Source organism: Ovis aries, chromosome 17 (genome assembly GCF_016772045.2).
Source record: "Ovis aries strain OAR_USU_Benz2616 breed Rambouillet chromosome 17, ARS-UI_Ramb_v3.0, whole genome shotgun sequence".
In the NCBI taxonomy this organism is placed as follows: Eukaryota; Metazoa; Chordata; class Mammalia; order Artiodactyla; family Bovidae; genus Ovis; species Ovis aries.
This window is the reverse complement of record NC_056070.1, coordinates 32,598,314-32,619,010: the sequence shown is the minus strand read 5'-3', so window position 1 is coordinate 32,619,010 and position 20,697 is coordinate 32,598,314. Positions and strand designations below refer to the sequence as shown.

The following is a 20,697-nucleotide window of genomic DNA, read 5'->3' as shown; positions in this document are numbered from 1 at the left end:
TAAAAAAAATTACAGGATCTATTATGTAAAAAAAAAGTGAGGAAAAAATTGGTAGAATATTTTTATTTGTTTTTCTTATACAGCTTTTCCTTTTGAGGTATGTTTACCACGTTCAGATGAACAACTGTTGAAAAGTATACTCCAGGATGCTTTTCAGGGTGTTTGTTTTGAAGAATGGTATAAAAATTTCCATAAGTTTCATATGCAACCACAGATATTTTAACTTGATCCTTTATCCTGCATTTACTTTTAGGCGTCCTTAAGAATCTGTTAAAATGCAGAAATTATGCAGTATTGATTTCAGGAAAAGTTGAAGTGGTTACACATGATTGCCTTTGCCTTAAAAGAAATCCTTATTTGGTTCTAATTTGAACAATATTGAAAGCACAACAAAACTAGCTTTTTATTATGTCACCACACATTTGGTGAGTTATGGAAAGCATTTTATTTCAGGAATGGAGTTAACTATGTCTTGTCCGCACTTCAAGCCATTCTTGTCATTTCTGGCTACTGTCCAAGCCTGCTTGTGACTCATACATATTTCTTTTCTGGTAAGAAATGCACTGAAATCCCAGAAACATATGCTGCTGACTGCTAGATGAGTTTTGGTGGTGAGAGATTAATGTAATTGCTTTTGTTTGAGAAGTATAATTGGTCACAGTTACATACATGTAGCTTATATGTAAAATATGTTCTGTTTTAAAACTCATTAAAGTAATTTTTACTTTGTTTTTAAAATATAATGTTTCAAAAATCTAAAATATATATGCTTCCTTCTTTCCTCTTATTCCAGAATACTTGGAATGGAAAAAAGTACAAATTTATCTGAAATAAATGCAGATATCTAAATATACACAAAGCTTAATTTAAATTTCAGGTATAAAGTTTGAAATGACAAAGTATTTGTTAGCCTAAAATTTTAAAAAGGGGTATTCCAATTAATTCCCAAATTAAATGTTGCTTCCTCAAATATTATCAATGTTTCTTTTACTAAGCTGTTTTCTATTTAAAAATATAGTAAAATAATGTTTGCACGCCAAGTTGCTTCAGTCAGGTCCAACTTTTTGCAACACTATGGACTGTAGCCCTCTAGGCTCCTCTATCCACGGGATTCTCCAGGCAAGAATATTAGAGTGGGTTGGATGCCCTCCTCCAGGGGATCTTCCTGACCCAGGGATCAAACTTGTCTTAGGTCTCCTGCATTGATAGGCGGGTTCGTTACCACTAGTTCCACCTGGGAAGCCCAAATAACATTTAGTATATAACATTTTACTGCTCAGCTTCTATGAAATACATATTTTCTATTCTTTCTTGTCATTCTGAAGAAAACCTATTCTTAAATACAAAGATTCACTTTCTGATGATCCCTGAAACTTCAGTAAAGTTGGGTCCTGCAACAGACCTGTATTCTCAAGAATTTCTGGTTCATGTTTATGTGTAGCAGTGGCTCTAAGTGATTTTTTTTCTACTCGGTTACATCTAGCCCTTGCTGGTCTTTAATAATATAAAATCATAGGTCATTTTTCCATAGTTTTATTTTCCCCATTTTCTTCAAGATTTCAGTTTCAAAAGTACAGAAATACCACCAAGATGAGACAGTACACTATTATTATAGCTACCATAGACTCTTGTGAAAAAGTTTGGTTATAATAAATAAATACCTCAAAGCATTGTTTGCAGAGTATGACCGGACCTTGCATACCTATGCAGTCCAAACATTACATTCCTGACATTTAGGACTTTTAGATGTAAACTGTTCTTTGCTAGGGCTCTCTCATAACTAAAATATGAGTCACTTGCAAACCATAATAGATTTTGGCTCTGCAACATGATGAAGTGTTCTGGATGTAGTGACACATTTTGCCGAGACTCATGGCAGCAGAATTCCCGGTGGTCACCCAAAATAGGGAAAGAAATGAAGAACAAAATTAAAGGAAATATGCAAACCCTGGCATCATCCTTTCATGGCAATACAGCTCTGTTCTTGTTGTTAAGAGGTGGAAGTGCTTGGAGATTAAACTCATAAATGATAGTGCAAATAGGTGTTGAATTTTCTTGTTCTTAAAGACTGGACTTAACCTCATACTTGAAATCTTAAAAAGAAGTGAGATATATGCCCTTCCAAATGAAGTTATGTGATTAGTTCTACCAAAAAGCTAATGTAGAATGCCAAGCTTTCTGCTGAGATATAATTAAACCTTTTGCTATATTAGTTGCTCAGTCGTCTCCAACTCTATATGCAATCCCATAGACTGTAGCCTGCCAGGCTCCTCTGTCCATGGAACTCTAGGCAAGATTACTGGAGTGGGTTGCCATTCTCTTCTCCAGGGGATCTTCCTGACCCAGAGATTGAACCCTGGTCTCCTGCATTGCAGGCATATACTTTACCATATGAATCACCAAGGAAGCCCTTCTATCTCATCTCAGTGTATATACAGGATTTAACATAAATTTACTAAATAAAGCCTTGTCATTGGAAGCCAATATAACATGCAAAATATGTCAGTCCCACTGACTTGAGTGAATCACATAGTATTTGGCTTTATTTGAAGTGAACGAATGGGAAGTTATTGCCAAACATTTAAAATTTAAGTTTGATTATTTGCTTCAGCCATGGCTTTCATATTTCTAGCCTGATGTCTTTTTTTAATGAATGTTGCTTTTGATTTCCAAGTTTAAAGTCAAGTCTTGGAAACTTTCTTTGCATACACAACCCAGACGTCCCCCAGAACAGAGCCTTTCACTGCAATGCAGGCAGACTCATGTTCACACACAGCCTCCTCTCAGACAGGAAAGGTGGAGTTTTCCTTTTCAGAGCCAAAGGAAGTGACAGCTCAGGGGTGATGGTTGTACTGATCTTGGTGTGGATTTCAAATTGGTTAATTTGCTTTCAATTTCAACTCCTCACTTGAACCTCCATACAGAAAAATTAAATGCTAGATTTCAGTATTTTGTTTCACTCTGATGAAATAAAAATTGTTTTGAGTGAAAGATTAGACTTTGTCCTCACTCAATTGCAGTAGCACCAACACAGTATAAAGTAAGGCATCATTTAGCAAAGTGTTATTGGAGTGACATTGTAATAACCTATTAAGGGTAATGCACATTTGAATGACCGCAATTATTTTTGTAGGTTTATTCATGACTTTGTGATGTTTAGTGTAGTTGTTTCTGAAACAGTGATGGGCATTTCATAGGATTCTATATTCTAGTCTTCCAGGTGGGAGACTTCCTGAATTGTTATTGTATATGTTTTTACAACAGATGGTTTTTCTGAAGTTGTTTTAAATCATCTGAGTATAAAGTTATTGAATTGTCATCAAATATGATTTTATGTCATAAATTATAGATGATAACATGATGGGGACACAAGAACTAGGAAATCAATGGGATTGGACTGATACTAAATATTATTGTAATATAGGTCAATGTTGATAATACATTTTTTATATACCAGTGTTTGTGTGGGTGTGTTAGTTGCTTAGTCTTGTCCAACTCTGTGACCCCATGGACCATACCCCACCAGGGCCCCCTGTCCATGGAATTCTCCAGGCAAGAATACTGGAGTGAGTAGCCATTCCTTTCTCCAGAGGATCTTCCCAACCCAGAGATCGAACCCAAGTCTCCTGCTTTACTGTCTGAGACACAAAGGAAGCCCACACCAGTAACATACTAAATTTTTTAAAAGTTGCTGAACCTGTGTGACTCTAATAAAATGTCAACTAACCTGGGTTTTCTTTGAAAACAAATATTTCTGGAGAAAAAGTTATATGCGAGAGATGGATAAGTTGTGAGAATGCAAAAATAAAGAAGACAATTTCTGACCTCAAAATTCTGAAAGTCACAAATTTGAACAGTATAAATTATCTGTTAGCCTGAGAAGTTTTCCAAATGACCAATTTCTGTAATTTTGTAAATGTGTTAAAGAAATCAGAGCAAAAATACTTCTGGTGAAATGAATAATTATTGGCAGACTTGTTAATTAAAAGATTGTTTAAATACAACTTGGTGGCATTATCATAGTGTTTTTGGAGGTAATACATGTGAAGTCGAAGCATTATTTTTGGTGCAATGCTTTGCCACAATTCATATGGTAATAGTCATATTTGAGAAATTTGGAGTGTCAGTTTCATGAAAATAAAAAGGCAATAATGTAAATAATTATGTTTGGCACTAACAAAAAGCAACTGATCAAGTACTATTTGCTGTGATACATCTTCTTTTACTGTTTTATAGTATATGTATTTTATGTCTGTCTCACAAGCCATTTAAATCTTTGTCATTTTTGAAAATGATTCTTATTGCATCTTTTGAGAAAAATGACTTCTTTTTTATTTTTTAGTTTAAAATTATTTATTTTAATTGGAGGCTAATTACTTTACAATATTTTTTTGCCATTCGTCAACATAAATCCACCACGGGTGTACACGTGTTCCCCATCCTGAACCCCCCTCCCTCCTCCCTCCCTGTGCCATCCCTCTGGGGCATCCCAGTGCACCAGCCCCATGCATACTATATCCTACATCAAACCTGGACTGGCAATTCATTTCTTGTATGATATTATACATGTTTCAATGCCATTCTCCCAAATCATCCCACCCTCGCCCTCTCCCACAGAGTCCAAAAGACTGTTCTATACATCTGTGTCTCTTTTGCTGTCTCGCATACAGGGTTATTGTTACCATCTTTCTAAATTCCATATATATGCATTAGTATACTGTATTGGTGTTTTTCTTTCTGGCTTACTTCACTCTGTATAATAGGCTCCAGTTTCATCCACCTCATTAGAACTGATTCAAATGCATTCTTTTTAATGGCTGAGTAATACTCCATTGTGTATATGTACCACAGCTGCTGATGGACATCTAGGCTGCTTCCATGTCCTGGCTATTATAAACGGTGCTGCAATGAACATTGGGGTACATGTGTCTCTTTCAATTCTGGTTTCCTCAGTGTGTATGCCCAACATTGGGATTGCAGGGTCATAAGGCAGTTCTATTTCCAGTTTTTTAAGGAATCTCCACACTGTTCTCCATAGTGACTGTACTAGTTTGCATTCCCACCAATAGTGTAAGAGGGTTCCCTTTTCTCAACACCCTTTCCAGCATTTATTGCTTGTAGACTTTTGGATCACAGCCATTCTGACTGTCATGAAATGGTACCCCATTGTACTTTTGATTTGCATTTCTCTGATAATGAGTGATGTTGAAGCATCTTTTCATGTGTTTGTTAGCCATCTGTATGTCGTCTTTGGAGAAATGTCTATTTAGTTCTTTGGAAATAAAAGCAAAAATAAACAAATGTTCATGGATTGGAAGAATCAATATAGTGAAAATGAGTATACTATCCAAAGCAATCTATAGATTCAATGAAATCCCTATCAAGCTACCAGCCGTATTTTTCACAGAGCAGGAACAAATAATTTCACAATTTGTATGGAAATACAAAAATACAAAATTTGTTTATTTTTGCTTTTATTTCCAATATTTTGGGAGGTGGGTCATAGAAGATCCTGCTGTGATTTATGTCGGAGAGTGGTTTGCCTATGTTCTCCTCTAGGAGTTTTATAGTTTCTGGTCTTACATTTTTTGATTGGGTTGTTTATTTTTCTGGAATTGAGCTGCAGGAGTTGCTTGTATATTTTTGAGATTAGTTGTTTGTCAGTTGCTTCATTTGCTATTTTTTTCTCCCATTCTGAAGGCTGTCTTTTCACTTTGCTTATATTTTCCTTTGTTGTGCAGAAGCTTTTAATTTTAATTAGGCCCCATTTGTTTATTTTTGCTTTTATTTCCAATATTCTGGGAGGTGGGTCATACAAGATCCTGCTGTGATTTATGTTGGAGAGTGTTTTGCCTGTGTTCTCCTCTAGGAGTTTTATAGATTCTGGTCTTACATTTAGATCTTTAATCCACTTTGAGTTTATTTTTGTGTATGGTGTTAGAAAGTGTTCTAGTTTCATTCTTTTACAAGTGGTTGACCAGTTTTCCCAGCACCACTTGTTAAAGAGATTGTCTTTTCTCCATTGTATATTCTTGCCTCCTTTGTCAAAGATAAGGTGTCCATAGGTGCATAGATTTATCTCAGGGCTTTCTGTTTTGTTCCATTGATCTATATTTCTGTCTTTGTGCCAGTGCCATACTGTCTTGATGACTGTGGCTTTGTAGTAGAGCCTGAAGTCAGGCAGGTTGATTCCTCCAGTTCCATTCTTCTTTCTCAAGATTGCTTTGGCTATTCGAGGTTTTTTGTATTTCCATACAAATTGTGAAATTATTTGTTCCTGCTCTGTGAAAAATACTGCTGGTAGCTTGATAGGGATTGCATTGAATCTATAGATTGCTTTGGATAGTACACTCATTTTCACTGTATTGATTCTTTCAATCCATGAACCTGGTATATTTCTCCATCTATTAGTGTCCTCTTTGATTTCTTTCACCAGTGTTTTATAGTTTTCTATATATAGGTCTTTAGTTTCTTTAGGTAGATATATTCCTAAGTATTTTATTCTTTTCGTTGCAATGGTGAATGGAATTGTTTCCTTAATTTTTTTATTTTCTCATTATTAGTGTATAGGTATGCAAGGGATTTCTGTGTGTTGATTTTATTGCTATTTTATTGGAGTATGATTGTTTTACAATTTTGTGTTGGTTTCTGCTGTATAACAAAATGAATCAGCTGTATATATCACCTCACACTGGTCAGAATGGCAATCATCAAAAAATCTAAACGCAGTATATGTTGGAGAGCGAGTGGAGAAAAGGGAACCCTCTTGCACTGCTGATAGGAATGCAATTTGATAAAACTTCTATGAAGAATAGTATGAAGGTTCCTTAAAAAGGAAAAATAGAATTATCCTATGATAGTTCTATTGCTGGATAGCCCAGCAATTCCACTACTGGGCATTTATGCTGAGAAAACCATATTTCAAAAGGACACAAGTATCCCAGTGTTCATCACAGCACTATTTATAATGGCCAGGACATGGAAGAAATAGCTTCTTTATAGACATTTTCAAAGCAATAACTTTTAGTGCTATTTCCAGAGAAAGTCTGAGTGCAGGATGAGAAGGGGGTGTCAGAGGATGAGATGGTTTGGATGGCATCACCAACTCAATGCACATGAATTTGAGCAAACTCTGGGAGAGAGTGAAGTGCTGCAGTCCATAGGGTCACAAAAAGTCATACACAACTGAGTGACTGAATAACAACAATTACATAATTTAGCTATAGTTTCTTTACTTGCAGTGTATACCCACCACCTATCTGCTGATTGTTTAATAGTCTTGCAATGGCATCACTTAGGCAAACCTTCACAGATTATTTTCCATTAATATGAATATAAAGGAACTTAAAGTGAACAAGCATGTGGAAAAAATAGTATTTGTAGGATAGTTAATCAAACATTAATTTAAAAAAATTAATTTTCTGTACACATCAAATGCATTTTTTTTTTTTTTGAACACTCACTGTCTTTGACAAAGATTAGAGGGAGTGGTCTAAGGCATATTATGCTGCTTCCTCCCCAGACCTGTCCACAGATCTCTGCAAAAATCAGTGGGCTGGAGTTAAGAGTCTGACTGTTGTTTTTTCTTAGATAAATGACCTGACAGTTCAATGCCTTGCTTTTGACTAGGAGATGAACTTGATGATATCTGGGATTCTAAGAATTTTGATATTACTTCTTGCAAATGCATAGATTTCTATTTCTATTTTCTAAGTCTACTCCAGTCTATTTTGTCTCATCACAGCAAATATTTGAAACAACAGGCCAGTGTTACAGCTCACACAGGCAGGATTTTATTAGGCAGACAGCAGAAAGTACATACCCAAGACATGAGAGCTAGTGGACCCTGTAGGAGTGGCCTCAACCCTGCTTGGGTTCCCTTTTTATACTTTTTGTTCCCCTCCCTGGAGCCTGATTGGTTCTGTCTTATACAAAATAGGGCTTGTGCCCACCACCTATCAGGAAGGGGGCATGTTTGGGTGTATTTTTCCCCATCCAAGGTTCCCATTCCAGTCCTTGGATTTTCTTCCTTTGTCTCTTTTCCTGGGCTTTTTCTGGCTGACATTTTTGGACTCCTTTTTCCCTACGTAACATAATCTTTTGTTGTATTATAAATTCTACAATCTTTTAAAAGGAAAAAAAAAGATTGCTTTTCATCCTTGTTCGTTAAGAACACTTTATGTAGGTTGCAGGAAGATTGTGAGTTAAAAATATGTTTGGGGGCATTTTTCATCCTGATACATTAGGAACCAATTCATTTAGCTTGCAGAGAGTATGAATCTAAGAATATGTTTTTAATTGTGGTTGAGATAGTGACCACAAGGCAATTGTCAGTTTACTAACTGAGGAACGAGCTCATAATGGACCTTAATATTTTAGTTGATTCCTTAGCCTTGAATATAGAGTATTACTTTCATAATATCAACTCATATTAGTGAAATACCATGTTTTATATTTAGACATATGTAATAATTTGATAATTCCTATTGCTAATTAGGAACTTGCTCATTTATGATGTAGTTGAATTCTGATTTTTTTTTTTACTTAAAATGGTAAAAATTACTTAAATTCCCAAAATATAACATCATTCCTGATGCAGTGCAGAATAAAATGATAAATTGCATATAATAGGGAAACATTTTTAGGAGTAAAGCATTGTACCCATTTCACAGCAACAATTTACACAGTAAACATTTTATTTTTTAGAGATCTATTTGGCTATTCAGCATAAAAATTTGGTGACATTATTTAAAGCCATATTTTTAAATAAACTTTTACCTTTACAAAACTACTACAAGACAGACACTTTTTAATTAATTGATTGTTAGCTCCCTTAATCTCAGTCATGTATTTTTCTTTAAACATCATTATTTACGAGGGTTTCCCTGACTAGGGATGAGGTGTCTTAGCCAAGAAAGTCATTATTCTGAAAGTATCTGAATGGTAATGCAGTGATGGTCACAGACAATACCTGTCATTCGGTGTAGCTGATATTTTGTTATAAACGAGTCAACCACAAAGCTACCAACTGCCCTTGTAATGGTAGGTGAAACCATATATATCCACTAAGGGCCTACTATCTAAGCACAAAGGTCAACATCTGATAGGCAGGCATAAAATATACAAGTACCTTATCTTCATAGTGTAATGTTTCTTTCATCTTTGAGGGTCAGTTTTCACAAACTTATAGAATTGATACCTTGAAAATGTCCCCTGGACTTAAATTATGTAACCTATTGGCAGTCTTTATTTGTTTTGCTTTCATTTAAAATACAGCCACTTGTGAAGGGAAGCTTCTGAGTTCAAAATGTGATTATTTTTTGCAAAATAATATTTAATAGTGCAATTATTTTGCTTATTTCATGTCCAAACAAATGTTAAAAAAAATGTAAAACATTTGAGGGGCATTGCTAGTACTAAAAGCTATGCAGTAGTTCTGGATATGTATTTTAAAAGAATGAAATGCATTTATCAACATTCTTCAGTTTAGGAATTATATTTTAGACAATTTTTATAATCAGATAATTTATAAATAAACCATTCATAGCCCTTATCTGCATTATTTAAAGTTATCTGATTTGTACAGAAAGGACTCTTTAAAATTATAGTGTCTTAATTAATACCTCTAGATAGCTTATTATTATATTTAATAAACTATATTTTCTTTCTAGATATCTTCTCTAAATTGTTAATGTTTGATTCTTGTGTTTTATATGACAATATTTTAAAAAACCATACCAAATCTTAGTCCAAAATGAGGATAATAAAGAAATAAGACTCTTAGGTTGATGGGAGATCCAAGACAGTGAGCCAAGTACATGTTAGAATCTGGACTCATCAGGAAAAATGGTAACTTCCAAGGGCAAGATACAGGACTGCTTGAAGAATTACCCATGGTGTAGGGGAATAACTGCTTGGAATCAAGCTGTCAACTGTGTATTTTCCAAACAGATGTTTCTATTTGTACATATTTCCATGGTCAGACTTCATTTATTCCCCACAAGAGATGGTGGCCTGTTTTATTTTCTTATATATTTGCTATATAGTGACTAACATATACCTTTTATGTAATAGAGTCTAAAAGATTAAATGAATAAATATGGGAATCAGTGACCACTTCACAGGCAAACAGTGTTCATGATCTTGGAACGCTTGGTAGAAACCAAAGAACTTACACACTGATTCAAAAGTGAAGGGATTGCCAGATGAAATCTACTACACCAGTAAGTTCAGATCTCCTCCTCTTGGTTATTCATACTCTTGGCTAGTGAGGGAATCTAGAGAAGTCATGCTGAAAGTTTTTGAGGAATACTTGAGAAATTGTGAAGTGGAGCAGAGAGACTGGAAAATTAGAGAGAATATCTAGATTTTTCTTTGAAGAAGAATACAAAGTTACAGTTTTTTGATTGGCAAGCTGATCCTGATTTTGGAAAAAGCATAGCCTGACCTATTAAACTGATGACCTCTGGTGTCTTTAATCAAAATATAACCTTTATGTATACCAACATCCAATGATGAAATGTCCTAGATCTGTGCCTATAACTGGTAGACTATAGATATATTCAGAAATGTTTACTTTTGAGTCTATTAGTATTTAACTAAGTTTATTCTTGCTAATAAAGACAGAAATAATTTTTTGTACCTGAAATGATGGAGTTGGCCAAAATTTCATAGAGCATACATGGTCACAGATTTCTAGCACTAAATCTAGGGATCACCTAGCTGATTTATTTTTAATTCTGACAAAGATTTACAGACTGACCCAAGATTATATGGCTAGTTGGTTCATATGTAAGTGATCCAAATTGCAGACAGGAATAATATGCACATTTATAAAAATATATTTATAAAGCTGTGACATACTTTTCAAATATGATTCATTACATTTATTGAAAACACATGCCTAAAGAGAGAGAGGGGTGTGCTTATATAGAGAGAGATAGACAGGTACATTGTAGTAAAGGAAACTTACTACTGACTTACTAGCTCTCTGACATTGGATAATTACTTAACCTGTGTACATTGGATAACTCATTTCTCTAATGGGAAGATAATAGTACTCGCTTCATAGGGCTCTTTTGAGGATTTTTTATGCATTTATGTGTGTGTCTGTATATGAATGTGGACATACATATAACTTACAACAGGGTTTGGCACATTCGTGTTAGTTATAACTATTAAAATATAGAAAGGTCTTGTTCAATTCATGCACTCATCATCCATAATGAAGAATTACTATATGTAACATGTTTCTACTATAGAATCTACCATACCTAACAAACTGGATTTAGAAAAGGCAGAGGAACCAGTGATCAAGTTGCCAACATCTCTTGGATCATAGGTAAAGAAGAGAGTTCCAGAAAAATATCTATTTCTGTTTCATTGACCATGATAAAGCCTTTGACTGTATGGATCACAACAAACTGTGGAAAATTCTTAAAGAGATAGAAGTACCAGGCTACCTTAATTGCCTTCTGAGAAACCTGTATACAGGTCAAGAAGCAATGATTAGAACAGGACATGGAACAATGGACAGATTCCAAACTGGGAAAAGAGTATGTTAAGAGTGTGTACTGTCACCTTGCTTATTTAACTTATATGCAGAGTACATCATGTAAAATGCCAGGCTGGATGAAGCAAGCATAAGCTAGAATCAAGACTGGCAGAAGAAATATCAATAAACTCAGATATGAAGATGACACCACCCTTATGGTAGAAAGGGAAGAGGAACTAAAGAGCCTCTTGTTGAGGTGCAAGAGGAGAGTGAATAAGCTGGATTAAACCTCAACATTCAAAAAACTAAGATCATGGCATCCAGTCCCATCACTTCATGGCAAATGGATGGGGAAACAATGGTAACAGTGATAGACTTTATTTTGGGGGGCTCCAAAATCACTGCAGATGGTGACTGCAGCCATGAAATTAAAAGACACTTGTTCCTTGGAAGAAAAGCAATGACCAACCTAGACAGCATATTAAAAAGCAGAGACATAACTTTGCCAACAAAGGTTCCTATAGTTTAATGTATGTTTTTTTCAGTAGTCATGTATGGATGTGAGAGTTGGATCGTAAAGAAAGCTGAGTGCTGAAGAATTGGTGCTTTTGAACTGTGGTGCTAGAGAAGACCCTTGAGAGTCCCTTGGACTGCAAGGAGATCAAACCAGTCAATCCTAAAGGAAACCAATTCTGAATATTCATTGGAAGGGCAAAGGCTGAAACTGAAGCTCCAATTGTTTGACCACCTGATGTGAAGAGCTGACTCATTAGAAAAGACCCTGATGCTAGGAAAGATTGGACACTACTGAGCGACTGAACACAGATGCATATATGAGTGTGTGTGTATGTAAGTGTATGTGAATGTGTGTGTGTGTGTATAGAGAAGAACACTAAATTGAGGATAAAGAGAATCCAGAATGACACCAATTAAACATGACATCAAAGATATATCAGGACCTGTACCACACACTAGAAGTACATTGTTGTTCAGTCTCTCAGTTGTGTCTGACTCTTTGTGACCCCATGGACTGCAGCACACCAGGCCCTCACTGTCCTTCATCATCTCCCGGAGCTTTCTGAAACACGTGCCCATTAAGTTGGTGATGCCATGCAACCATCTCATCTTCTGTTGTTCCTTTCTCTTCTTGCCTTCAACCTTTCCCAGCATCAGGGTCTTTTCTGAGTCAGTTTTTTGCATCAGGTGGTCAAAGATTTGGAGCTTCAGCCTCAGCATCAGTCAGTCCCTCCAATGATATTCAGAATTTATTTCCTCTAGGGTTGACTGGTTTGATCTCCTTGCAGTCCAAGGGACTCTCAGGAGTCATATTCTATCACAAATACAGTCCGTCCAGGGCTCTAAGGAATGCCTAGTTCTGTTCTGATAACTTAAAAACCAAGATCTACTTTTCACTGAAAGCTTCCCCTGTGATAAGCATTTTGCTAGTATCATCAGGGTTTAGTCTTCATAAAATGCTCTAAGATACATTATTATCCCAATTTTAAGATAAGGAGAGTGAGGCTCAAAGAAATTAAGTGCTCAAATTTCCCCAGTTAATAAGTGCAGAGACAGAATCTAAACTCTGGTTGTTCTAATTCAAAAACTCATGTTATTTACAACTTTGCAAGGAAATTGGAAATTCTCCTTACAAGCTGCAGTTTTAATGATCTCGATCTCTTTTAAAGGCAGTGGTGTAGAGAATGGTGTTAGGCAAAAGCAAAATAGCAGATTTCTAACTACTAAGGCTGCCTAACCATTTCCTAGACCAATCTGAGACATTAGCTATGATCAAAACTGTCCTGTTAAGTGGTGGAACTACAATAATGACTTAGTACTGAATTCTGTATATTGTTTTCTGCATTTCTCTTTTCATCAATTGCTCATCCATTTATTTGTCTAGCTCTCCTGTATTTCCCACTCATTTTTTTGCCAGAGAATACTGACAATCCTATTTACTACCTCTCCTTCCACCCTTTCCTCTTCCTGGAAAAGAAAAAACTAGAATTATTTTGCTGTCTCCTAATATTCACTCTCATCACTCTTGATCTGATGGAGTTTTTACAGTATAACTATAAAAGATGACATTTCATCCTAGAAGAAAAATGTCCTGGTTACATACAAGCTAAATGGGTGGATGGACTTTCCTCCATGACTTAATTTTGTGATCCAACTGGAGAAATTTTCAGTTTTATTAGCAGTTGTCCCCCTTTTTCTTATCAGATATTCAGCTTTTAGCACCTAACTCAAAAGATAAAACACATGGTTTGAAGTTATTATTTAATAGTCACAGATTGTTCTTTCTAAACAATTTTCTTAGGGTTTTTTTTCTTTTTTTGAAAGTTATTCAGTCGTGTCCGACTTTGCAACCCCATGAATTCTCCAGGCAAGAATACTAGAGTGGGTAGCCTTTCCCTTCTCCAGGGAATTTTCCCAACCCAGGAACTGAACCCAGGTCTCCCACGTTGCAGGCAAATTCTTCACCAGCTGAGCCACAAGGGAAGCCCAAAAATACTGGAGTGGGTAGCCTATCCCATCTCCAGCAGATCTTCCTGACCCAGGAATCAAACCAGGGTCTTTTGCATTACAGAATTTTCTTTACCAACTGAGCTAGCAGGGAAGCACTTTCTTAATTATTTCAAATAATTCTGGACTTCTGATGAGGATCTTTCAAGGAAGGTTAGTATTTGCAACCTATCTGAATACCACGTATGAACAGGATGATTGTTTAGCTTTAGTCACATTAAGAAGTATTGATAGGAGTGAAGAGAGAAAGAAAAGATATGTATAATTTTCTTCCCCCAAAGATTGAGAGTTGACTTTAAAGGGGAAAATGCAGAGTGTTTCTTAAAACAAGATGTGAACTTCTTTATTTTCCCTGGACATTAGTTGCCAATACCTAAACCTTTCAGGAAGAAATTTTATACTATGTTATCTGTGTGTCAGGCAGCACTTCCTGGCTGAAAGACAGTGCCAATCTGAACAGTTCTTCACTGGTGCACAAATCTGGGAATTTAGAAGACAGTTGATCTGTGGACCTATTCTGTTCTAAACTCCTAGGTGATCACTTAAAATCAGTTACTATCAATAAGTCAAATCATCTTTCTTGGCTTTTCTTTTCCTATAAATAATTCACAGCTTTCTCTAGGGTATTTTCTGGGATGCTATATATAAAGGTTCTGATTCTTTTGGAAGGCTTATTTGAGTGGACTCTTGATATGCAATTTAACTGGTATTTTGCAAACATATGCAGCATTCATATATTGTTCCTTTTCTTTCTTGTAGGTAGAAATAACACTTCAAGATATCAATGACAATCCACCAGTGTTCCCAACAGACATGCTGGATCTCACGGTGGAGGAGAATATCGGAGATGGTTCTAAGATTATGCAGCTGACAGCCATGGATGCTGATGAGGTAGCTCAGACCTTGTCTCTGACTTTTTGAAACATAATTTTCCAGTGATCTATCAAATTTCTACTGTATGTTGACAACACTTGTTAACTAATAATTAAGGCTAGGCATTGAGTGCTCTTTTCCAAAGGACATTAATTCTTGAAATGTGACATAGGAATGCTAAGATAGAGACTGTCTAGAGGCAACTTTCCTTTGAACAGCAATTCACAGCTCAGTTAATTGCTGGTACATCTTAGATTCATTAGCCAAATTATTTTAATTTTTCAAAAGATAAAAAATATTTGCAGAAATATCTTATTTTTAACGCCCCATCACTCCCATTTGCTATCTTATAGCATATATAGCTAAGAATTTATTTTTATTTGTATTTGAAAAAAGCAAATTATTGAAAATTAAAACAAATGTAAGACAACTTTGAAAGTTTTCATTTAACTTGCATATATGCATGTGTGCAGGCTAAGTCTCTTCAGTCGTGTCTAATTCTGTGTGACCCTATGGACTGTAACCTGCCAGGCTCTTCTGTGCATGGGGATTCTTTAGGCGAGAATACTGGAGTAGGTTGCCATGGCCCCCTCCAGGGGATCGTCTCTACCCAGGGATTGAATCCACATCTCTCATGTCTCCTGCATTGTCAGATGGCTTCTTTACCACTAGCACCACCTGGAAAGCCCCACATATATACATATATGCCAACATAAAGTGTATAACTTAGTAATAGCCTTATATATTTTAAGGAAATTACCTAGGAAGCCAATGAATTTTGAATTCCATTAATAAACAGAAATTCGTTTTCTAGCAGTCAACTGATTTTGGGGGGCACAATTTAGATTTCTGTCTTCCATGTTTATGTTTAATGTTTAAAGCAATCATCATGCTCCAAACAGCATGACAACTTATATAATTTGTAATTTATATTTTTCCCATTAAAAAAAAAACACATCACTTGTTTTCTCCTCCTTGCTAGGTAAAGGTTTTAGTTAATTTCTAGAATTTTGGAAAGAGGAATAATGTTCCCATACACTAGTAGCCGATTTCCCTTTTTGCTAAGCCCCAAACAGTTAATAATTTCCTTACCCTCATTTAAGCTCCAGAAGGATATGAAAACTTGATTTTTGGCTTATTTAACTTAAAAAGGGTGAATAATTCAATAATAGACTAATTTTAACAGCCAGTACAGAATAGAATGACTTAGTCATTTATCAGTCAGTTTAGTTCAATCACTCAGTGTGTCTGACTGTTTGCGACCCCATGGACTGCAGCACGCCAGGCCTCCCTGTCTACCACCAACTCCCGGAGTTTACTCAAACTCATGTCCATTGAGTCAGTGACGCCATCCAACCGTCTCATCCTCTGTTGTCCCCTTCTCCTCACGCTTTCAATCTTTTCCAGCATCCAGGTCTTTTCAAATGAGTAAGCTCTTTACATCAGGTGGCCAAAGTACTGGAGTTTCAGCTTCAGCATCAGTCCTTCCAATGAACACCCATGACTGATCTCCTTTAGGATGGACTGGTTGGATCTCCTAGCAGTCCAAGGGACTCTCAAGAGTCTTCTCCAACACCACAGTTCAAAAGCATCAATTCTTTGGCACTCAGCCTTCTTTTTAGTCCAACTCTCACATCCATACATGACTACTGGAAAAACCACAGCTTTGACTAAATGGACTTTTGTTGACAAAGTAATGTCTCTGCTTTTTAATATACTGTCTAGGTTGGTCATAACTTTCCTTCCAAGGAGTAAGCATCTTTTAATTTCATGGTTGCAGCCATCATCTGCAGTGATTTTGGAGCACAAAAAATAAAGTCAGCCACTGTTTCCACTGTTCCCCATCTATTTGCCGTGAAATGATGGGACCGGATGCCATGATCTTAATTTTCTGAAAGTTGAGTTTTAAGCCAAATTTTTCACTCTCCTCTTTCACTTTCATCAAGAAGCTCTATAGTTCTTCACTTTCTACCATAAGGGTGTTATCATCTGCATATCTGAGGTTATTGATATTTCTCCTGGCAATCTTGATTCCAGCTTGTACTTCCTCCATTAGTCATTTATACATTTTGCCAAAATGTAATTTAGGAAAAGGAAACAAAATAAAACAAGTACATTTAAGTAATTGTAGTTTTCTATTAAAAAGATTTTATGTTTTATGTTTAGTGCTTTCTAGGCAATTTTATGTTGAGGAAAGTTTATTCCAAACTTTAGCTACCATTAAAAGAGTTGTATGTAGAATATTTGTATTATTATTGTTACATATGAAATATCATCAGCTATAATTTAGTAAATGCTGCTGAGATTTTTCTTAAATCTCATCATTGGTCATATATATTTGGATAGCTTAATTCATAAACATTTTAAATCTTTTATTTAGCAAAAAGGTAAAAAACAAAAGAAAAGAAGCTCATGGAATTACTATAAGCTCGTGCAAATGATACATCAATTAGAGCAGTTGCTACAACTATTTGATGTATAATTTGCATGAGCTTATAGTAATTACATGAGCTTCTTTTTTTGTTTTTTAGCTTTTTGCTAAATAAAAGATAATGAAATTTTATGATATTCTCTGTGGGAACAGAACAAGTAAAACTCATTTATTTCAAGTGATTTATTCAAGGCAGGAAATAATAATCACATTAATTATAATATACATATTCTAGTGAAATGCACTACCCTCTTCAGTTCAGTTCAAATCAGTTCAGTCACTTACTCATGTCCGACTCTTTGCGACCCCATGAATTGCAGCATACCAGGCCTCACTATCCATCACCAGCTCCCAGAGTTCACTCAAACTCACGTCCATTGAGTCAGTTATGCCATCCAGCCATCTCATCCTCTGTCGTCCCCGTCACCTCTTGCCCCCAATCCCTCCCAGCATCAGAGTCTTTTCCAATGAGTCAACTCTTCACATGAGGTGGCCAAAGTACTGGAGTTTCAGCTTTAGCATCATTCCTTCCAAAGAACACCCAGGACTGATCTCCTTCAGAATGGACTGGTTGGATCTCCTGGCAGTCCAAGGGACTCTCAAGAGTCTTCTCCAACACCACAGTTCAAACGCATCAATTCTTTGGCGCTCAGCTTTCTTCAGAGTCCAACTCTCACATCCATACATGACTACTAGAAAAACCATAGCCTTGGCTAGATGGACCTTTGTTGGAAAAGTAATGTCTCTGCTTTTGAATATGCTATCTAGGTTGGTGATAACTTTCCTTCCAAGGAGTAAGCGTCTTTTAATTTCATGGCTGCAGTCACCATCTGCAGTGATTTTGGAGCCCAAGAAGATAAAGTCTGACACTGTTTCTACTGTTTCCCATCTATTTCCCATGAAGTGATGGGACCAGATGCCATGATCTTTGTTTTCTGAATGTTAAGCTTTAAGCCAACTTTTTCACTCTCCTCTTTCACTTTCATCAAGAGGCTTTTTAGTTCCTCTTCACTTTCTGCCGTAAGGGTGGTGTCATCTGCATATCTGAGGTTATTGATATTTCTCCTGGCAATCTTGATTCCAGCTTGTGCTTCTTCCATCCCAGCATTTCTCATGATGTACTCTGCATATAAGTTAAATAAGCAGGGTGACAATATACAGCCTTGACGTACGCCTTTTCCTATTTGGAACCAGTCTGTTGTTCCATGTCCAGTTCTAACTGTTGCTTCCTGAGCTGCATACAGATTTCTCAAGAGGCAGGTCAGGTGGTCTGGTATGCCCATCTCTTTTAGAATTTTCCAGTTTCTTGTGATCCACACAGTCAAAGGCTTTGGCATAGTCAATAAAGCAGAAATCGATGTTTTTCTGGAACTCTCTTGCTTTTTCGATGATCCAGCGGATATTGGCAATTTGATCTCTGGTTCCTCTGCCTTTTCTAAAACTGGCTTGAACATCTGGAAGTTCACGGTTCACGTACTGCTGAAGACTGGCTTGGAGAATTTTGAGCACTACTCTCTTAAGAATTATTATTCGGTCCTCAACTTTATTATTATTATATTTAATAATTGCACATATATGTTTATATATGCATCATGTATTATATATAATTATATTATATAATATATATCATAATCATATGCTGTATAATTTATATAATATAATATATAATGTATATTAGATATATAACATACATTATATAATATTTTCTATATATTATATATAATGTAATATATAATACATATATTAATAATATATAAGATCATATGATTATAATATTATAAGTATATAATATGCATTATATATTATAGATTTTATAAATATAATATACAATATATTATTTGATTATAAATATATTATATATATATAATATAATATAATATATAATAATTGCATTATATATAATTTATTATTCAGTGATTATTTGAAAGAAATGCCAACATTCAACCCTTATAATAATATTATGCAAATTCTGTTATAATTTTACTTTACTCCTTACTTTTTCTCTTTTTAAAATGTGACAAAGAAGGGTTAATACAAATGCAGTGCTGCGTGTATGTTTATTTTTCTCTCCGTGAATTTTCTGTGTGTGTGTGTGTGTGTGTGCACATGTGCACCTGCATACACTTGCATTGTCTTCAAGTTTATGTTTTGAGATGGGGTTATATTTAGTATGAGATTTGAAGAAGGCTGGGAAGGTCATTACGTCTCTAGGTATTTACATCAACACGATTTTAGTGTACTTTGTTTTATTTCTATTGAATTTCCCTTTTCAAGTTAAAAAAACTGTATCTATGCCAGTGTTATCACTTAGACATTCTGGGTTTGTGTTTTTTTTTTTGTTTTGTTTTAAGTACTAAATGTAAGGTGACGATATCTAGGATGTGCAAGAAGTGCATTTGAGCTGAGACAGTGGGAAGTTAAAGAGGCACAAAGGAGCAAAACTATAAAACAGGAACAGTCTAGGGAAAAGGAAGGAAAACTGTTTGCAATTCAAGGAAGGAGTGGTAGAAATCACCACCACGTATTTTGTAATAGGACCTGTATATGGGGGTGGGGAGAGTGAAGGTGGAAGGGGAAAAAGACAGTAGAGGCTGGAGGGAAGGAAGTAGTTTCACCTGGAACTTTAAAGGAAAGAAGGACATTTTTGTAGAAGTGCTTTGGCACTATTATTTTTAATAGATTCAGCTCATGAGATCCTTTTCTCCTTCTTGAATATGTTTTTTTTTTAACTTTTTAGTGATGTTTTAATGACTACAGACTATGTCCACTCCTGACATGAGGAACCAACATTTCTTTGGGTGTATGCCAAGTGGAATGGCTACCTAGGCTTCCTAGGACATTCAGAATTATTGGCTGTTTCCTTTTTTGAGTGGTTTACAATAAATTATTGTTAATGTTTTTAGATAAACCTTTTATCTTCTATTCTGTTCTCAGCTCCTTACCTCTAGGTTAAATTTGAAAATATGTATGTACATGTTTGAAATGATTTCTCTCTTACCAAATCATGGTCTGTCTTCTTTCTTTATCTAGTTTTGAGTAGGAATCAATATCAAAATGCAAGGAGTTCCTTTTACTTTGTGGCCAGCATTAAATTTTCACCCAGCTATCTTGCAGGTTGATTTTGAAACATTAATAGAATTCTTTAAAACACTAAGATTACATAGGTCATCAGCAAGTCCACATATTATGTAGTTTATATACTTTTCCTTAATTACTAAATCAAACATAAAATATTAGTATGTTAGAAAGCCTGTAGTAGGTCACTGAAGAATAACGCCCGGTAAAGGAATCTGAAAGCAATATGTACATATTAAGCATTATTTAAATATCATTTGAAACATATGTTGGATCAAGATAGACATCTCTCAGAAGCACA

General features: G+C 35.5%; 1 protein-coding gene across 1 annotated transcript in view; it reads left to right on the top strand.

Moving 5' to 3' along the window:
- FAT4 (FAT atypical cadherin 4) overlaps positions 1 to 20,697 on the top strand; it is a 188,175-nt gene that overhangs the window by 74,871 nt on the left and 92,607 nt on the right. The window contains exon 2 of the mRNA XM_027956286.2: positions 14,777 to 14,908. Coding sequence (XP_027812087.2) covers positions 14,777 to 14,908 — 132 coding nt within the window. The remainder of the gene's footprint in view (positions 1 to 14,776; positions 14,909 to 20,697) is intronic.